The 21,631-nt window shown below is 42.0% G+C and overlaps 1 protein-coding gene across 2 annotated transcripts in view; it reads right to left on the bottom strand.

The window, feature by feature from the left end:
- TMEM163 (transmembrane protein 163) overlaps positions 1-21,631 on the bottom strand; it is a 99,147-nt gene that overhangs the window by 75,159 nt on the left and 2,357 nt on the right. For both annotated transcript variants that reach the window (XR_013228150.1, XM_077320236.1), the window contains exon 2: positions 20,314-20,433. Coding sequence is in view for 1 of the 2 variants with exons in the window: in XM_077320236.1 (XP_077176351.1) it covers positions 20,314-20,433 (120 nt within the window). In the remaining variant the exon portion in view is untranslated. The remainder of the gene's footprint in view (positions 1-20,313; positions 20,434-21,631) is intronic.

Genomic DNA, 21,631 nt, shown 5'->3' with positions numbered 1-21,631 from the left:
GAGCTTGGCTAGCCTTAGGCAATGGCTACATTTAATGGCTTCCTGAGGATTCACTAAAATTTATGATTATTGCTTCAGGTTTGCAGGCCAATAACACCCTAGAAGCATCCTGCAATCTGCCTTACAATACAGATTTTTCTGTAAATCAGATGAATATGACCACGTCATCAATCCATGCCCAGCCTTTGTCTACAGGCATTAGTCAGATCCATCATTCAATAATCTAATCATCCCACCCAGAATAATCTCACTTTCCTCTTACCCCATTTGGTATCTTATTTCTACCTGCATCTTGAACAAAGAAATACCCAAATGCTCCAATAGGATCCATGATTCTGATTCCCGCTCACCCACTTCTAATATCGACATGTCACAGATAGATCTCTGAATATTTAGCCCAGTGACAAAGAGGACCCAAATGTGTAGCCAACAGTATTTAGTAAATGACCAGGAAAATAAATTTAAAGGTATATGCAGACATGAGAGAGCCTCTTGTGGCGCAGAGTGGTAAGGCAGCAGACATGCAGTCTGAAAGCTCTGCCCATGAGGCTGGGAGTTCAATCCCAGCAGCCGGCTCAAGGTTGGCTCAGCCTTCCATCCTTCCGAGGTCAGTAAAATGAGTACCCAGCTTGCTGGGGGGTAAACGGTAATGTCTGGGGAGGGCACTGGCAAACCACCCCGTATTGAGTCTGCCATGAAAACGCTAGAGGGCGTCACACCAAGGGTCAGACATGACCCAATGCTTGCACAGGGGATACCTTTACCTTTTATGCTGACGTGGACCAAACTGGATTCTCTTCCATCCTAAAGTGTTTATCTACCACTATAGGACAAGGCTCAGTAGAGCAGGGCTAAAACCCCTCCCCGAGATTACTCCTCTACTACTGAAATAATTTAGCAGAGACTCTCTCTTTCTGCTTCGATCTTACAAAACCTTCAGAATTTATCCAACTGCACTGAGACTGCTAGATTAGGCAACATATGAAATCACCTGTGATGCTTCTCTTATCGTGTGTCTTCTTCTCTTGCTCTCCTCTAGATTTCTCTTCCTTCTGGCTTACCAGTTCTACCCTCTCATTTCTTCTGCTTCAACAGCTGCTCAGCACAAAAGTTTTAACCCTTGCCATCTTACCTACCTTTCCCTTCTTCTCTGGGTGCACTGTACACTCATGACAGCATTGTAGGTGGGTTACATTTGTGGTCTAGCAAAAACTACCTAGCAAAAGTTTCTAGGTGAGGCAGCTTCAATTCAAGATCATCTGATTTGCTTATTTTTGCTTATTCCCCAAATGCTTGTGTGATTTTATAGGTAATCTAGTTACTCATTGCTCAGTAATCTCCCCAGTTTCATATTTCACATTGGTATTTACGTATGATTACCTGTTTTTTCTTCTGGTATCGTTATATTTATATTTTCTATAAAGACTAAAACTCAAGTACTGTCTGCTATTCTAGATTTCTTCCCAAGGTATTGCCCAAGCTTGTGCCATTCAAGCAAAGATCAAAAGTCCCTTTGCCCTGGGAATCTGGAGGTTAATTTGTGATAGAAAGTTCCTGTGTACTCCAGGTTCCAAGTAACAACACACTTAGGAAATGAGTTCCCAATGGGAAACTTGCAATGATAGTAAATCCTTGTGGCAGACTGTGACATGACTCAAAATCTTCATGTGTCATTAGGTCCAGAAAACACTTTCAGTCTTGGCATGTTTATCTATAATATTTATATTGCACCTTTCCCCAAATAGGATGAAAAGTAGACTCCAATAGGAGTACCAAATAGTGACCATGAAACATGTATTTCAGTAACAAGGTCCAAACAATATTGTGCACAGGCAAAAATACCTGAAATCTGACAATAAAAGCAATCCCCGAAAAAGCCTAGATAGTATCTTTATATATTTTGAGGAAAACCACTGATGAAGAAGCCTGCCTTATCACCTCCAGCAACCTATTCCTTAAAGTTGATGCAAAAACAGAAAAGTAATGGGTTTTGGAAGAAAAGCGAACAACTCATGATGCAGAGACTGAAAAAAGTAACTGATTTAAAAGATGTAATTGACATGAGACACCAAAAAAGAACTGAACTGGGTGGGATTTCTTAGCCATCATTGCATGAGATTCCAAATTGGCTCTGGTATGGTATGCACTGATTTGACTTAAGCTTTCCTCCAGTGAAGCTCACGGCATATCCAAGCTCTCTTTATGTCATCCAGCTCTACAGTGAACCACAGAGCTGAAAGCTTTTCTAGAGAAAGAGGAGAGGAGAGCCAGGGGAAATTATTTACCACTCCAAATATTCCTTCATTCCAGGTGCTTACTATGACTTTTAAAATACCCAGAGCATTGCAGAAACCATTAAAATACTAAAAACATTGGAAATGTTGAGACTGTATTGGGAGGAAGACAGAATTACACACTACAAATACATTTTAAATAATACATTTAAAATATAAATACACACACATATAAATAAATTTGTGCAAAAAAATCTGAGCAAATATTTGACTTAAGAGAAAGTAATAGAAACTGCCCAAAAAGTTAAATGTAGAAGAAGGGTAGTAAATGTGAGCTTTTCAGACAGTGGTCTTAAAGCCAAAATAGCACAGCCTTATTTTCTGTAACACTATGAGTGAATACCCAAAGTGTAAGCAGTCTGTGATTGTTTTGAAAATATGCATGCCTGAAATTTAATTCACAAATATGATCCTGAATTAGATTCAAATTTCTGTAAAGTGCTCTAGTATTTCATAAAGAATGCTAAACTCTATATGTAGCTGTGCTGAATTATGATAAACTTATTATATATTAAAGAGGAAAAACCTTCCTCAATAAAGTTTTCACTGTGAAAAAAATTAACTTTTGGAACTTTAAATGTAGCATAACTCTGACAACCTGCAACATTTTGCTGTTAAAAGGCACCCTTTTGATGACAGTTAAACAGACTGGTCAGGTCTTTATGCACCTTATGCTGCATGATGAATCACCTACTTATATTTGCAAGAGAGATTCCAGAAAAGGACAATAGATCATGATGATATAGCCATGTGGATACAGTGGAGTAGCCTTAGTCAGAAAACTGTAGCTACCATATCATAAGCAAACCTACGTCATAAAGTTCTCACATCTTTTCAACCTGAATACTGTACCAATGTATTTCTGTTGTCATGTTCAGGTGTGATTAGGTGCTCTGGAAATCTTTCAGTGGCTTCCTATAAACATTTATTAATTAACTCCTTCCTTAACTGCCTATCAAAAATCACTTCCATTGTCTCAGTAATCCGAGCAACAGCCTTAGGGTAAGCAGATATTATTATTACCTATATTTAGGCTAGAGCTACTCAGTAAATTCACAGCTGAGTCTCGTTCTCTTAACCAGGTTGACAAGTTCCTGCTATTTTCTGCAGAAACATCTGTCATTAGCCAGCTGTCCCACAATACAATAATACTAGCAAGCATTTAGGCCATTGAGATGCCTTATTTGGCGGGAGGCGTGGGGGGGGGGAGAAGACCCAGAACCACTAAAATAAAATTAAGTCTTAGATAACACTAAGTAAAAAAAAATCCAAAGGAACAAAATAAACTTCTGATGGGCGTCTCTTCACCTTGCGCTATAAATCATCGATTCCCAACCCCCAGTCCAGGGACTGGTACAGGTTCGTAGATCAGTCGGTACCGGGCTGCAGCGACTCCTCATCCTCCTCCACAGCTGCTGCCTCGGGCGCTGCCCTGCCACTCTGCCGCCAACTCACCTTTGGTGCTCTCCAGCGGCCGCCATGGCTGGGGCTCCCCCACAGCGTGACACTGCACAGCTGCTGCTGGCAGCGCCCCCCAGCAGACAGCGGGAAGTCAGGGGTGTCGGCGGGAAAGCAAGTGGAGCAGGGGCTCGGGCGGCAGTGACATCCCTCAGCAAAAGACTACCCCCCCCCCCGGGCCTCAGTAAAATTGTCAAGCATTGACCGGTCCCCGGTGATAAAAAAAGTTGGGGACCACTGTGACCCTTATGAGCTTATGAAAATATATATTGCTTTTGATTTATGCAGAATCAGTACACATACTATTTCACTTGAGAAGCAGTACTACATAGGCAAAAAGTAAAACAAGGTATTTGAGCACTCATCATACTCGGTAAAACTGACTTCTAATCTTGTCTTCTTTACTGCACTACAGTTAAAATACCAATAATAAAATATAAAAATTAATAAAGCTAACAGCCTCATAGCACATGAGACAGTACTGAAGCACCAAAACACCAATTTAAAAAATCCTTAATAGGCAAACAGTTGCAGAAGAAGTCTTACAGCAGTATAAAATGGTACTGAAACTATAAAGCAATCCTTCAAAAAACTTAAAGTAGTAATGGAATTATCTTAAAAATCTTGCAGTTATTACCATAAATGAATCTCAAGCCTAGCAAAATACACAAAGCAGCATTAAAATATAATGTCACCCAAATGGGAGGAATTGTTAGTATAGCGCAGATTTAAGAAAAGGCTTTAGTGTCAAAAACCTTGAACACACCAAGGAAACAAGTCACAACCATAGAAATTAGAGTTATGTTAAGGGCAAAGCCAACTATCCATTATAAACTCACACAGGAACCCTATGATGTAGACTAGATGTCCACAGCACAAGCACTTGATACAAACTGTCATCTCTTACCAACTGAAATCAGTTGTTATCCTAAACCAAAGTTTTACATATTTACTAGGCTAAACTGACAAGGCATGGGTTTTGACTGGCCACATAATCACAATAAGAAACCATGGTCTAAAGTAGCTATGAAACCCTAGGTTATGTTAACTCCAGTTCTGCATAATGTACAAACCACAACTAGATTCCATGAAGTTATCATATTGCAGAAATCAGAGTGGACTCATGAAGCTGAGATACTAAAAGCAAGTTCTAATACATGAATGTTTGAAAGTTTAAACCATAGTTTTGTTTCTAAACTATAATTAGTTGAAACCATTGTTTAGTACAAAACAGTGGAGAAAGGGTTGCACAGACGAATCAGAAGACAGTCAGACACCAATGATCCATATTTCACATTAAAGGCCATATGCAAATAACACAGTAACATAATATGAACATATATCTAGGGAATAAAGTGACTAAGACTTTATCAAGTAAGATCTGCTGTCAGCGGGATACCAGGAAGTTGAGAGGAAAAGGAGAGAGATTTTGATTTCTTCCTCACAGTTAAGAACAGATCCTATAGAATAATTTAAATAACTATCCTCTTGATTCCATCTGCAGCTGACCCACCACCACACAAGAGATATTGGGGGAGGGGGATTACAACATCTTGTTGTTGTTTTTTTAAGTAAAAATGTTTTTCATCATTTTTTCCTACTAGTTATGTTTTTAACTGTTTTGATCAAGTCTTGTTAATTAAAGAGATGGATTTGTGTTGCCTCACACATCAAATCCAAAGAACAACACTCTTTTCCTTTGAGTATTATTAGTTCCACACTGCCGGTCATGGTAGCCTGATAAATGTTGACTCCCACAGCAAATCACAGACCAGTGAGGTTTATTGTATTAGGAATAAGTATTAAAGAGTGTTTTAACTAAACGGATTAGTGTCCAGATATGACAGGCACACAACACTGAATCATAATAGACTTGTAAAAAAGAATTCAGAACAGCATCTGCGTTACATAGTAGGTAGAGTTCCCAATTGTGATACCAATTCTAAACAGGTTTACTCAGAATACTGTTCAGGCCTATTCCATGAGGTTTGTTCCCAGGCAAATTGTTATGCAAGCCTTTAATGCCAATTAAAACAAAACACCTCTCAAATTATTTGGTGTCTAGCTCTGAAGAATTCTTAAGCCTTGCTTCTTAAGATTATCATTTCATTTTGCAATAATTCAAATAGCAGTTTACTGGATTTCATAATATTCTAGCCAACACACAATGCAAGTAATTTTTTAACAATGCAAGGTAACTTAATGTGTTACATTATTTTGCTTGTCTTCAGAGTGCCCAAGACAACATTGTATGTTCACAGTCTCCTTAGGAATAGTACAGTGAATTGCCTCTCACCAGTCAGAAAGCTTTATGGCAAAAGTGTCCTAGATAGTATGTCAACAATGTGGGGATGGGTGGAGGAGGTGCTACTTTTCTATAAGAGTTGTTTTTATACCCCCCCCCCCTTTTCATTGCTTGAAGGAGTCTCACAGTGGTTTACAATCGTCTTCCATACCTCTCCTCACAGCAGGCACCTTGTAAGGTAGGTGATGTTGAGTGCACACTAACTTGCCCACGTAAGGATACCAGCCCACAGGCAGGAACTGGGGATCTCCTGATTTTACAGCTCATCTCCAGGAGACAGAAAATGGCTGCTTTGGGGTATGGACTTCATTGAGCATTATAATCCATTGAGATCCCTCCCCTCCCCAAATTCCACCCACACCCAGCTCTACCCCAAAATCACCATGTATTTTCCAAACAAGAGCTAGAAACCCTAAGTCCAAGGTCCCCCAGCAGGCTTCTTTTTGTCTTTGCAGAACTTGGGGGGAGGGCGCTTGAGGGACAGAGGCACCAAACTTACAGCATAGCTGTAGGACCCCCTCCTCAAAAGAACCCCCAAATTGCAAAAAGCTTGGACAAGGGGGTCCAATTCTAGGGTCACCCAGAGGAGGTGCCCTCATCCAATCTCCGTTATTTCCTACAATGAGAAAAAAAACACAGATTCTCTTGTCTGTTTGTAAATTCTCACCCTTATTTACATGATTTCCTATGGTGATTTACAAACAGATTACATAATCTGTTCCCCCCCCCTCATCCTAGGAAATAATGGAGATTGAATGGGGGCAGCCTCTAGAATTGGACCCACTAGTCCAATCTTTTTTGCAATTTGAGGGTTCTTTTGAGGAGAGGCTCCTGCAGCCACACTGCAAGTTTGGTGCCTCTATTTCAACTTTTCCTCCAGAGCCTGTAAAACTGATTGAGACACAGACTATAGAGATACGGTTTCTAAACAGAATGTGAATATACAGAGGGAAAGGGAGGGTGCATTGTTTAGAACGGAGAAACTCCAGTAACTGCTAGACTATGTTGAACCTCAATAGTAACTACTTCCATAGAACTCTTAACCTTTGACTTTAAATAAAATCTTTTTAAAATCTGACTTCCATCTGCTCTGTAATGTCCCTGAAATACTACTTATGAGAACCATTAACCAGTGTGTGCCAAAGTAAGGCATCACAGTAAACAACCCACTTCAACCTGGAGTGATTGGACACACAGCAAGATCCCTAATTTTCCTAAGGAACCCTATTTTTCCTAAGGAAAATCATTTAAACAGCTTCCCCTGCATCCCACTCTTTCTTTCCCTTCTCCCACCAAAGGTTCTGAGGAGTCTGATTGGCCATTGTTGGTGTTATTTCCATATCACCAGGGTACAAATGGGATTGGCAGGTATGAAAAGAAATTGACTTGGCTCTTTCTGTCACAGGAAATTGCATAATTGTTGATAACATTCTTTTATCTTATGTTTCTAAAGCGGTCCAGATGACCACTTCCAATGTCCAGGGAGTAACCTTTCTCGAGTATGCTGAATCATAAATCAGTATAAATCAAATTATAAATAAATAAACTTCCTCTCTGGTCACCTCAATTTGGGTCAATTCTTCAGACTCCCTTCCTGAAAACAGGGGGTTGTGGCATGTTTACATGCCTCACCTTTCCCATAGTGAACATGGAAGCAAAAATGCCACTGCCATCCTCCCTTAGCAATCCCTTTATCATCCAAAGGACACACTACTTCTCAAAATAAATCAGGGTGGTTCAGCCATTCTCGTGCTTTTAGATCTCTCAGCCACATTTGATGTGGCTGACCACAAATTATTGGCATACCGCCTCGCCGAGACTGGGATTAGGGGGGCTGCACTGAAATGGCTGCTCCTCACTCCCAGTGGAAAAAGGCTGGACCCTCCAGCTGAACGCGGCAGTGGGGGGGGGGGAGATACTAGTAAGAATTCTTAGTTCACCATCAACCTATTTATTTATTGTTGTAAAGGGTGTTTTTATGGTATTTAATGGTATTTTACCATTTTATCTTGTGTGAACTGCCGCAATACCACTGGAAGAACAGCAGCATAAAAACAACCCATCTCTCCCTGTCAGGATTACAGACTTTATACCAAGGAGGGACTGTATCCCATAGATTTCCCCCATTTTACCACGTTTCTGAAAAGCTTACTATACCTAAATTGTCACTGAGCACTAAGCACTCCAGCTCTACCATCTTGGCTTAGAGACTTCTAGAACTGGCATATAGACACCTATAATACGTTTCCCTCTCCAGTAATCCACACCTCCCCCGGCCCCTTAGTTCCCACACACATGGCCCCCAGTTGCCATTGAACACTCATTCTCAAATTCTATTCAGCTCTTATCAATATTACCTTATTTATGCAGCCATCCCTTTGGACTGACTTCCCCTGAACTGGAGTTTCCCCAGCTCCTGTTGGCTTCTTTCTCAGGATTAGTTTTAAACTGCTCTGATAGCTTTTGATGTTAGTCACCAACAGTCTGATTCCCTTTTGGTTCTGTGAAACAAGTCTCTTTTATACAGATTCAGAATCTCCTCAAAAGATCCCCAGTGCCTAACAAATCTAAACCCTTCCTCCCAGTACCGCTTTCTCACCCACACATTGAGACCGCTGTTCTGTGCTTGTCTAGCTGGCCCTACACATAGAACCAGCAGCACTTCTGAAAATGCTATTTTTGATTTTCTGCCTTGTAACCTCAATTTTTTCCTCTGGGAACCACACAACTACATTTCCCAGTGTCATGGGTGCCAATATGCACCATGACTACTCTCCAGCACTATCTATTAACCTATTTAGAGATCACATGAAGTCTGTAAACCTTCACACCAGGGAGGCAATTCACCATGTGGTCTAAACACCTGTCACAGACACCAATCTCTATATTCAGTTTGGTGTAGTGGTTAGGAGTGCGGACTTCTAATCTGGCATGCCGGGTTCGATTCTGCGCTCCCCCACATGCAACCAGCTGGGTGACCTTGGGCTCGCCATGGCACTGATAAAACTGTTCTGACCGGGCAGTGATATCAGCACTCTCTCAGCCTCACCCACCTCACAGGGTGTCTGTTGTGGGGAGAGGAATGGGAAGGCGACTGTAAGCCGCTTTGAGCCTCCTTCGGGTAGGGAAAAGCGGTATATAAGAACCAACTCTTCTTCTTCTTCTATTCCAGATGATAAAATCTTCTACTACCAGAATCTCACCTCCCCCCCCCCCCAATCCTCCAGAGTTACCCTCGGTACAAGAGGATATCGATCCATCACCCAAGGAAAGGGACACTTCTACGGATCACATTCCTCCTCCTCAGACTGACTCCCACTGACCTCAAGTCTCATACTCTCCACACCAGTAGAACAGCTGTCAGCACAGGATTGAGACTCCTTCGGGTAGAAAAAAAGCAGCATATAAGAACCAATTCTTCTTTTTGATCCCTTCCCTACCCACCCACCCCCTCTCTCCTTCTCTCCCTCTGCGCCTCCATTTCTGCATGTCAGGAACCCTAGTCTCAAGAGAATGAACCTGCTCCCTGTGATCCACAAGCAGGAAGCACACACCTATGACTTCCATAGGTAATCATACATATGGGATTACCTGCAAAATACAGGCTAGTCCCTGCTCCCCTGCTGGCTTTCTACCTTCATAACAGGTTAGTGATTTAAAGTGATGCAGGGTCCCCAGGCCTGGTCCCCAGGCTCCTCTTTCAGCTCATGCCAAAGGCTAGCACCTTTTGTCTAGGAGGAGCCTTGTAGTTAAAACACCCATAGCCCCCGCCTCCCAGTAGCAACACAAAGGATGGGACCTGCAATCTGCCCTAGGCAAACAAGCTCTGCTCAATAAGAAACACACCTGTCAAAGACTCAAACAGGCACAGACAAAAAGTCCCCTCTCCAGAAGGCTACATATATCTACTCACCCTCGAACTCTGTCCTCTCCCTAAGCAACCTCAGTTTATGCTCCACAGTAATTTAGCCATTTAGGAAAGGCAAAAATAAAGCACTCACCTTCCCAGCAGTTCTCTCCTGTATTCTTTCTCCCAGCCCAGCTGGCTCAGTTCTGTTTTGTTTTGTTTTTGTTTCTGGTTCAGTTACTCCCTAGTTCAATAGGAGTATTATTTATATTCAAAAAGAGTATTACTCAGTTATTGAACTAGGCAGTAACAGACATATAGATATGTCACAGATTTGTATTTCACATCTACTCATTTTGATTCACATGTCCAGCTGCTCACAATGATCTCCTGCCAAGGCTGTATTCCACTATTCAGTTCCATGGTGAAACTAAACTCCTTAATTATTAGAACCATTCATACCACACATGGTGCTTGACGCTTTGCCATCATCTCACCAGGCAGGCACTGGCATTTTCTTTAAGCAATACAAAATCTGCTTCATGGCTTTGTTTTATATGTTCCGTTTGCCATGCATAATAATGCACAGAATCTATACTTCCTATACATATATCCTTAAAAGTATGCAATATTGTACCGCATGGGGGCCATCACAGTCTTGAAGTTTGGTCCTAGGACATTACTAACCTTTATTATGAGATTGCAAACCACTTACATGGAGTGTACAAACATAAAAGGAAGCTTGGTATGGAAGAGTTTGTAAAGTATAGTGTTGCTCATTTTATCTGAATTTCATTACAGTTGAAATTAAAGCAAACGCACACACTTATTATAACCGTTTAAGATATTAAAACGCAAAAGAATCTAAGAACTGACCTTAATATATACAACAAAGTTAACCAAAAGCTAAAATTCATCTCCAATAATTTTAATGTTATAAATTGCAAATCATATTCTCTAGTTTATAGGGCACCTACAAGGACCATAAGGAATATGGGTTTTGAAACACTTGGCAGGCATTAGAATTTGACCTCATATATTGTGGAAATGTGATGCAGTCTCATGCTAGTAAATCTAATCAGGACGAGTTTTAAAACACTGAATCATAAGACTGCATCCAACAATTAAAGAGCACTTTGAAGATTCCCTCCTGATTTTAAGGAACTACTGTGACTGAAACAGAATGCCTTCCAGTGAAGGAATACATGTTATAAAATTGTATTTATTTATTTAGATTTCTATACCGCCCATTTCTTTGTAACTCTGGGCGGTATAGAAATCTAAATAAATATAAACACAGGAAGAGTCATGGTGGCTCAAATGAGTATATCTTTGTCTTCTTGGCTTGGGCCCTGCTTATCTGAGGGACCATTTATCTGCTTATGTCCCCCACAGGATTCTTCAATCAGCGGGTACAAGTCTGCTTGTGGTCCCTGGCCTTGGCCCAGGCCAGGGCTTTTTCAGTCCTGGCTCCAACCTGGTGGAATGAGCTCCTATAAGAGCTGAGGGCTCTGACGGAACTGTTTCAGTTCTGCAAGGCCTCCAAAATGGAGCTCTTTCGACAGGTCTTTGGTTGAGCCCGGGTTTCAGGGACAACTGGGGCCCCTCCTCTGGCCAATGCTATACCACTCTGCGATCCTATACTTGTGATGGTTGACTGTAGATTGGGGAAGGATTGGAGATTATGCTGCCGTTTTATGGGTTTTATGGTATTGGGGGTTTATGACTGTTTTAATTGTTTTTCATGTAACTTGCCACGAGTCTACAGAGAGTGGTGTGATATAAGTCAAAATAATTAATAAATAAATTTTTTACGGCTGAGAACGCCCTGAAACATTCTTCAGGCTTCGAGAAACCCCAGAAGTGACATGATCATGCAGAATATAGTTGGGAAGCATTGCTGTGTCCATGCCCACCTGGGGCACCTCCCCTTCCCACCCCCTCGAGGCCCATCAGGGGCCATTTTGGGAGTGGTGGGCGGACTGACAAGACTACATATGGTAATACCTGATAAATGTTTAACAAAATTTTAAAAATATATAAAAGATTAATTAACTCCCACCCATTCAGGAAAACCTTCCAGGGCCATCAAGAAACACCAGTCCTCAGGCTAAAAGCAAACCATGAAAACAGATAAAATGATAGAACAGTCACTGGATAAAAAAGTAAAGCAAGTGCCAAGTAAACCTCAAGACAGAGAACATTCCAGAGATGAAACACCACACTGAAAAATGCCACTTTATTATTGATATGTACTTCACCTCAGCAGGTTGAAGAACTAACAGATCTTGAGAGTACACCTTCCACTAGGTGACAAATATTTATACTATCACTGGTAGTTCTACAGATAAATGAGAAAAAACAAAAAAAAACACTTTTATCTACGTTGGCCCACAAAGGACATTAAATGAAAGGAATAACAAAACAAACCATTCATTGCCACCTTCCCCCTTAAAATCAACCAGGACAAAGCAATGGATTATGTAGGCCTACAACAGAACTGCTAACTTTTTGGTGCCTCACTGCTAGTATCTTGATCTATCATATATATCAGTGGTCCGCAACCTTCTTGAGGCTGCGGACCGGTGGTGGTGGGGAGGGCGATCACCCGGCAGCCCTGTGCAGCCCTGCTTCCCTCTCCCCCCCCCCTTCTACAAAAAGAAGCTTGCCGGGCCGCAAGCTAATCGGCCGCTTTTGCAGCCAATTTGCTTGCAGCCTGGGAAGTTTCTTACTGGGGGGGGCGGGGAGAGGGAGCCACGGCCCGGTGCCAGGGCCTTCGCGGCCCAACACCAGGCCGCAGCCCGGTGGTTGGGGACCACCGATATATTTGACGGAAACAATAAAGTATTAAAGATTTCACATATACTTCCAATCACCAGAAAGTTTCAGTGGATATGTGACAAAGTCTACACAGGAAAAAAAAGACCAAATTAGTTTTCAAACTGCAACTCGTCCAAAATGCGGCTGCTAGAGTCCTCACAACTACACCATGGAGGGCTCACATCCAGCCAGTTCTGAGGCAGCTGCATTGGTTACCGGTCGCCTTCCGGATCAGGTTCAAGGTTTTGGTTTTGACCTTCAAGGCCATCCGTGGTCTAGGCCCAGCATATATGAGGGACCGCCTTTTGCTCTATATCCCCCACAGGGCTTTACGCTCTGCGCGGGCTAACCTACTGGTCGTTCCCGGCCCCAAGGAAGCCCGCCTGGCCTCGACTAGGGCCAGGGCCTTTTCGGTCCTGGCCCCAACCTGGTGGAATGAGCTCCCGGAAGAGCTGAGGGCCCTGCGGGAATTACCAGCATTCCGCAGGGCCTGTAAGACGGAGCTCTTCCACCAGGCTTATAACTGAGGCCGGGCGGAAAGAAGATCAGCCCCCCCCCTCACAAACTGGCGGTAGAGAGCGTCACCCCCCTCCGTAGTTGAGGATGCGGAGAGCAAATGAGTAGATTACGCCATCGCTGTTGCCATTACTGTAAATTATCGGTTTTTATTGTCATTTTATGGTTTTAGGGGATGGGTTATGTAAGCCGCCTTGAGCCTTCGGGGGGAGGCGGGGTATAAATATAAATATAATAATAATAATAATTCTCATATACAAACTAAGAGGAATTTCTGATCCTTGTGGATCAGAATTTATCGATTTCACTTTGATAGAAATGCCTAAATGAAAACAAACAAAAAACCATGAAGAGCCACTGCAGGGATGCTGCTTTATCAGAATCAGCTTTAAAAACATCCTTTCCTTTCCGGGCAAAAATTTCCCAAAATGCACAAAGCATGCATAGGAAAGGAAACATACAAAAACATTCAACAATCAAACATTAAACATTCCCCCACGTTATTTAACATCTTTATGCGCCCTCTGGCCCAACTGGTATGGAGTTTTGGGCTGGGTTGCCACAAGTACGCTGATAACACCCAGCTCTATCTCCTCATGGACGGCCTCCCGGACTCCCGCCAGGAACCATTTGCCAGATGTTTGGAAGCAGTGACTGAATGGTTCAAGCAGAGTCACCTGAAACTCAACCCCTCCAAGACGGAGGTCCTGTGGCTAGGAGGCAGAGGGCAGGACCAGGCAGCACGCTTACCCACCCTGGCAGGGACGCAACTCACCATCGCGCCCCAGGCCAGGAATATGGGGGTAACCATTGATACCTCTGACTATGGAGGCTCAGGTCAAGAGAGTAGCGGGTCAGGCATTTTTCTATCTTCGCCAGGCCTGACTACTAGCGCCCTACCTGTCCCCTGGCCACTTGGCTACAGTGATCCATGTGATAGTCACCTCCAGAATAGATTTCGCTAACTCTCTCTACGCTGGCCTACCCTTGTCTCTGATCCGGAAACTCCAGCTAGTGCAAAACGCAGCTGCTCGAGTCCTCACTGGTACACCTTGGTGTGCCCATATGCAGCTTGTGCTGAGGCAGCTGCATTGGTCCTGGCCCCTACCTGGTGGAATGAGCTCCCGGGTGAGCTGCGAGCCCTGCGGGATTTACCAGCTTTCCGCAGGGCCTGCAAGACGGAGCTCTTTCACCAGGGGTCAGCGGGGTCAGCGAATGAGTGCCAGCATCCCCCCCCCCCCCCGGACCTAGTAAGTTAGATCTCCTCCCCACCCTCCCTGCCGCTCTGATAGCAGGGGGTAGGAATAATGAGAGCTTCCGCCACATTGGGATTGTTTTTAAAGTCTTTTAATGGGTATTTTAATGGGGATAAGACTATTGTGACCCGCCATGAGCCTATGGGGAGTGGCGGGAAATAAATCTAATAAATAATAATAATAATTTATTGTTATGAGTTTCCGTTCCCTGTGTTACACCAGGAATTTCACTGTAAGCCACCCTGAGAAACAAGCGAGAGTGGTATATAAATGTAATAATAAATAAATCCCCCCACAGAAATGTATATGCCTTCTGAAGCAGCACACATATACATGCAACTGACATCTGGATTCCTGTTTGTAAATGTGATTTCCTTACAGGATGTAACAGAGGAAGATCCATCAGGGAATAATATTCTTCCCTCTTTACATCCTTGAGCTTCCTAGGCTACCCTGCAGGATTGCAGTCTTTGCCTGCTCCAGATTAACCAATACAAATGTGTTTGTTTTAAAATAGGCATTTAGGATAAGGTGACCAGATTTTAACATTGGTAAAGCGGGATACCATTGACCGGGGGGGGGGGGTCTTGATTTAAAATTTGGTCTATACGGAGCAACAAAAATGTTCATAGAACGCAAAAAAAGTATTGTAATATATATTTTTTACTTGCAACATAAGTACAATTTGCCAGGTGCCCCCAGATGTCCCCCCAAAAGTGGGACAATCTGGTCACCTTAATTTAGGACCAATTCTGGCAACTGAGAACAGTTTTGACTAAGGAGCTAAACAATAAATATTTTCTAATATTGCTGCTTGTCATTTGCACTGAAATTACATTACCACAACTCATCATCTACCACTGACACAGCTGAATAGGCCTCTTAACTAACTAACTGAACATTAAGTATCTTCATATACCCTCCTTCCTTAGCCCCAATCATGTCCAGGATGTCTAGTGCATTCTTATTAAATTTTGAGGGTTTTTTTTTGGCAAGTCTAAGAATAGATATCTATTCGATCCCAGAAAAAAAACAACACCCTTCATAACAAGGTGTAATATCTCAGAGATAAGCAAACAAAACACAAAAAAGGCAAAAATTTAAGCCGTAAAAGGGAAGGAAAAATGTAATCACTGATGTTCTGACACCATCATTTATATTTTGGCAAATTTCATATATCCATCTACTATCTAAGCATAACTAAGCAATGTACGGGTCTAGGAACAGAAGCAGAAAACTACATGATAAAAATACTAGCGAATCATAGCATATAAAAACAAATTCTGTGTAGGGAGACCCCACATTTATATCTAGAAAGAACAAAAATGAAGAGGCAAAAAACATAAAGCAGCCTACACAGTCTGACAGTCGCCATGCTTGTGTGATAATAAGTCTATATTGTCTAGGGAGGAGATGGAAATAACACGACATCAGGTCTTCACTGCTAACACTCTGCCACTCTGAACAAGCAATTAGAATAGGAAGAAGCAAGGGAACAGGGTGCCATAAATAGCAGGTGTTAGCAAATGATTCTCACAGCCAGTCCAGCTATCCCAAATTTGACAAGCAAAAGTCAATCCTATCAAAGAGGAAGCAATCATGAAGCTGTCTGGCAAGCCTTCAGACTAGGAGGATTGACTGAATATAGAAACAGTTGACAAATGAAAGACAATGTGGAAAGATGGGAATAAATATAGGGGGGATAAACATAGCATTATCTAGTCTGGGACTACTTAGCAATATGGTTAGCCAAAAAAAACCCCTCAAATATTAAAGAATTATTCTTGAGATTTAAGTTATTGCAGAATCACCTATACTACATTTGATATATCATGCCACATAAACTGAGTAAGCACTACATACATACTCCAGCTGAGTACTGTATATGCAGTATTGACTATGAAGATATGTTAGGGTCAGGTGTGTATCTAGGCTGTGGCAACCAGGGTGCCATTGGGCCCTTTGCAGCCCCCAAGGAAAAGTCCACCTTTCCGCCTCCATCTGCCTTGGTGAGCAGAAACCAAGACCAATTCAGGGGGTGGGGGATCGAACCTAGGGATACTGGCCTCTTCTCAGGAGCTTCCCTCCATGGGGGGAAGGGTGCCAATGTTAACAGCCCTCCAGTTCTGACGCTCCTTCTGAAAAGCACACCTTGCATGCCCTTTATCTGTGGCTGTCCTAGCGCCAGGATTCTTTTGCCCGCCCACCAACCCCCTCCTCCTCCAGGTTTCATGCTGCTGCCTTCCCAGACCCAGAGGCACCCCTCTGGGGGTTGGCCATGCAGGTGACAGTGTCAGGCACAGATTCCCCAGGTGGGCTGTTGTTGGGAGCAGAAACAAAAGGATCAAGAAGGTAGAGGCATCCCCAGCTGAGATAGGACTGAACACAGAAGGGAAGAAGAGGTAGGTCCCTCCCTACCTGCTGCCCTGAGCAGCCTCAAATGGGGAGGGAAGGAAGGAAGAGATGAAGTGGTAAGCCACACAAGGTAGGGAAGGAGCCTGGGGGAGGCTCAAAGCTGTTTGAAACATCACAGCTCCCATCACCTGCAGCTCCCACCACCGGCAGCAATGGAGTAGTGGAACCAGCTCCCCAGGGTTTGAATGGCTACGAACAGTGGCACCTTTCATCAAGTGGCCCTCATATCCCCAAGCCCCACCCAACCCTGTCTCCCTGTCACCATGCCCCACCTGCCTGCCTGGGTGCCAAATAGCCTAAGTACACCACTGGTTAGGGTGTACTTGAATTTGAAAAGCAAAAAAGAGGACATATTTCCCAGCTGACTGTTTCAAAGAAGTGATCACTATGACAAATCTCATTTTAAATACCCATACTATTTAAACTGGGATAATTGCTGCTAACTAGGGTGTAAACTGCATGGAGCTTTTATTCCAATCCCAGGTCGATTCGGTCCCTGCCGTCTACACAGAATGCGATTTCCGTTTTGATTTGGGGCGATTTAAATTTTCTTTCTGCAACAAGAAGGATTGACCCTACCTTTATTGTGCGATATCCTAGAGTGCTTTTAATGCTCAATGTTTTAAAAATTGAATTGAGAAAGCAGGATGTTTTTAATCTGGGCTGTGCTCCGTGGTAGAGAACCACTGATTGGCCAAAGCTGATCATGTGACAAGTTGCCTTAAAGGAGAAGCCCCTAATTTCTCTCAATTTATGTCAGTCTTGGATTTTTTTCTCCCTCCTCTGCCTCCTTCGATCCTCTCCCTCCCCCTCCAAGAAAAGAAAGTCTTCCTGCTTGGCTCCTCTCCCTTCCCCTTCAAGAAAAGAAAGAAAGAGGCTTGGGTCCCCCCCCCTTCTACCTAACTACCCTAACCACGTGCAGAACACTTTTCTGTTTCAATGGGGGGGGGGAGAGGAAGACCAGAGTTCAAATCGATCTGAATTCAACAGGATTGACAATGGAATAAACAAAGTAAGTGCAGACTCTGCCTAGGACTATTTCTAAGCTTCCAACCCCAAAAGAGGAAGTTTCATCAATTGTTTAAGACAGTGGTCCCCAACCTTTTTCAGGTTGGTGACCGGCAGCAGCAGGGAAGGCGATTGCTCAGCCGAAATCGTGCATGCGCAAAAGTGCTGCACATGCGCAATTTCAGCAGCGCATAGCGAATGTGCACAGCCCTGCTTCCCTCTCCCCCCTCCCACAGTAAGAAGCTTGCTGGGCCGCAAGCTTGCAGCCTGGGAAGTTTTTTACTGCGGGGGGGGCGGGGAGAGGGAGCCGCGGCCCGGTGCCAGGGCCTTTGGCCCGGTGGCTGGGGACCACTAGTTTAAGAGACCAAATAGGATGGACACAAACAAAAAGATTACATATGCTCTTTAGAGGACATCTCATAACTTTAAGGTATGTACTGCAATTGATTTTAGCCTTGTATTACTTCACTGGATAAGGCATTACAGAAACCTACATTGAATTAAGGCTCCATAGTAAATACATCCTAATATTAGGGGAGACGCTAGAAAACTGTGAATTTATATGATTCTGGAAAGATTTTCAAATTCCATTGGGAGCTCCCTGCCACAAGTTAATTTCCTTATTACTCTCCTCTTGGGGCGAACATTTGCATCAGCTTAACACAGGCAGGTGGCCAGCCTTCTAACCCTTATAGACACTGTTTCAGATAATATTTTTATAATTTTGTACCTATGCAAGTATGTCCCTTTTCTCTTCCACTCCTCTGGAGCAAATTGATGCAAAAAGGTGACTGGCAGAGTAAGGAGACAAGAGCATTAGCTCCTCATGGTAGAAGAAGTAGATTGAGGTAGTAAGAAGCATGAGGCAGGGGTTTGCGGCTGAGCCACTAATGGCCCCAGGAATATAGATTCCTTATTCATTAGCATAATTTAACAGGGAGGGGTGATTGTGTGAAGTTTTAAAACAACTGCATTCAAAAGAATGTGTCTAGCCCAGTTTATTGAGGAACTGCAAGAATTTAAACTGAGTATACTTGTAAAGCTGTTTACAGAATCACATCTTAAACGGTGTAATTTATCAGCAAACTAAAAGAGTGCTAGCTATATTTTGCTAATTTAAGGGATTAGATGGTGAATCATTTATAAACATCTCCATGTCGGTGTCATTGTTTCCAAATGCACGTTGAAGGGGGGAAACCCTCTTTTAGGATTCCTAGCTTATTTGATAACTATATATTGAACGTTACCGTATATCAAGCGGATGAAACACACCGTAACATACTTAATTTTCATAATACCTTTGTAATAAAATTCTGCTTTCCTACTTTCTTTTCTTCTTTCTTTTATAGTCAATACACAACGTGTGTGTCTTCCATATCAATTGCTCATAATATATGCTAAGATTCACAGAGCCATTTGGCCAGATTCTAATAACCCCTCTTGGGAGCTGACACCAACTTTCTGCAGTAGCCCATTGCTGCAGATTAGCACAAGAACATATGCTGCAGCGGCATCCAGTTTGCCTCTGACATAACAAGAGATTGTATTTTGAGTACCTCACAAGTCCTGTGCCTCTAAAAATCAGAGCTCTTCCTTTTTAATGAACAACAGATACTCTAGGGTAACAAACCAAATAAAGCAAACTTTTCTATTTAAAAAATGTACAACAAAAACCTGCATTTCACATCACAACCATTCTCTCTGGTTTCTCTATATAAAGAACACTGTGCATTATTCATGAGCCAGCAACCAGCTAGCAAATGTGTAACATTTTAATAATGTGCTGAGCTAGTGTATTTCCCTTTAGATAAAACAAGCAACCTTAAAAAAAACAATAAACAACATGGCCTTAGCATTTCACATGGAAATCTGGAGGGGGGGGTCGCAAGGTTTATTTAAGTAGCCTGAAGTATGAGGTTTATCCATCTAGGCATCATTTAATCTACCTCAAGAAAGAATCAGAGCAGCAGAGATTTTGTTTCAAACATTAGGTTGAGAACTAGCCTAAATAAAATATAACTTTTCCCCTCATGTGTTATTTTCTTTGTCTTCCCTAAGCATTGCAGAAGATACAGACTTGTCATATTTCATTATTTCAGATAAATATCATTCTGTTATTTAATACTCAGAAAAATGAACAAGTGCACCAAGACTAGCAGAGAAATCTATTTCTTTCTCACCTTCAACAATAAGTCTGCTTAAGAAAAAAATAAACAGATGTTTTACTAATTAATAAACACTAGGGAAGCCTATGAAATCTTTTACATCTATACCCCTTTAGTTGCAATATAGCCCTATGAAAGTAAATCAGCGACGAAGCTAGAGGTTTTTCTTCCAGACATTCAGATATACAAGACAAAAGGTTGACAGATTTGAAACAGGTCCAATACTCACTGAAGGCTGCGACTGCAAGTGCTAGCGTGACAAAAATGGAGGCCCATGAAACCCACAGCGCCTTCTTTCTGTAGCTTTGAGCTTCGTGAGGTTTTAACCTGGTACTGCTTTCTAGCAAACCTGATAAACAGAATTAAAGAAAAATGTGTGAAAACTGCCTTATATATTTTAAAGCCACAATAGGGCCCATTCATAACTAAAACAAGCATCCTTCCTCCCCACCACTTCCCCATGTATATTCACCTTACTAAGGTAACAAATGAACAAAGCTTATTCATGGGCTCAAGTGAACAAACAGAATAAGGTTATGTTCTGTGCTTTGCAATTCAGAAGGCGATACTAGCTGCTCTTCCTAGAGAGCCCTAAAGTAATAAAGGGACTATGCAAGTAGATTTCATAACATCTTTGTAGTTGTATTTTTACATTTACACTTCAGTTCCTAATTAAGTCTCTAAGACACCATAGCAAGTACTTATTTAACCAGATGTTTAATCCAAGTATTACCTTGTTTATAAATCAAAGTGTATCATAGCAGTAGAGATCTACCATAACTACACCAGGTATATTTTAAGAACCTATCTAGCAGAAATGGGAAATAGAGGTGACAATGGAATTCATTGTTACACAGGTCTCTCCCCTTGATTCTTTTGTTGCTTGAGTTCGCAGAGCCGCAGTATGACAGCAAAATTTAGCCAAGATGAAGAGGTAGCTCCTCTTCCTTTCTAATTTGTGGAAGCAATTCAAATTCATGCTGAGTACATTTTTCTAACTGTTGGTAACTGCAAAGACTAACATCAGCCTGAGAATTGAACTAGCAAACCTGACTGGATATATAGTTCCCAATCTGGACTAGCTTAATCACCTGTGTGCAAAACAAAAAAATCATATACTGATGACTTAAACAGATAAAAGGAAAGGAAATTATGAGACAGATGTTTCCTCTTTAAAAAAGACTCTTTTTAATCAAAATCCATAAATAATTTACATCTTAAAATGGGTTAGAATCTCTTTTTATAATGTTGGTTTCTTACCGTCTAAAATGATTCAGTGTATTTAATTAAAACTGACCTTCCTAAACCACACGGGCTTATATGTGAAGTCCTTGGAGATTTCATGCAAATACGTACATGTATCTTTATTCATTAATCTATTATATTCATTTATCATCTATATTCATTCATCTATCTACTTCTACTAAATATATAAAACAAAAATAATTTCAAATGCAACATCAGTCCTTTACAACTAACATTGTACAGATAGATCTTTTTTTCATTTTTTTCTTTTCTTTGCTGTTTTCCTAGACTGATTTATAACA

This window comes from Paroedura picta, chromosome 2, assembly GCF_049243985.1.
Source record: "Paroedura picta isolate Pp20150507F chromosome 2, Ppicta_v3.0, whole genome shotgun sequence".
Lineage (NCBI taxonomy): Eukaryota > Metazoa > Chordata > Lepidosauria > Squamata > Gekkonidae > Paroedura > Paroedura picta.
This window is presented reverse-complemented; position numbering and strand designations above follow the sequence as displayed.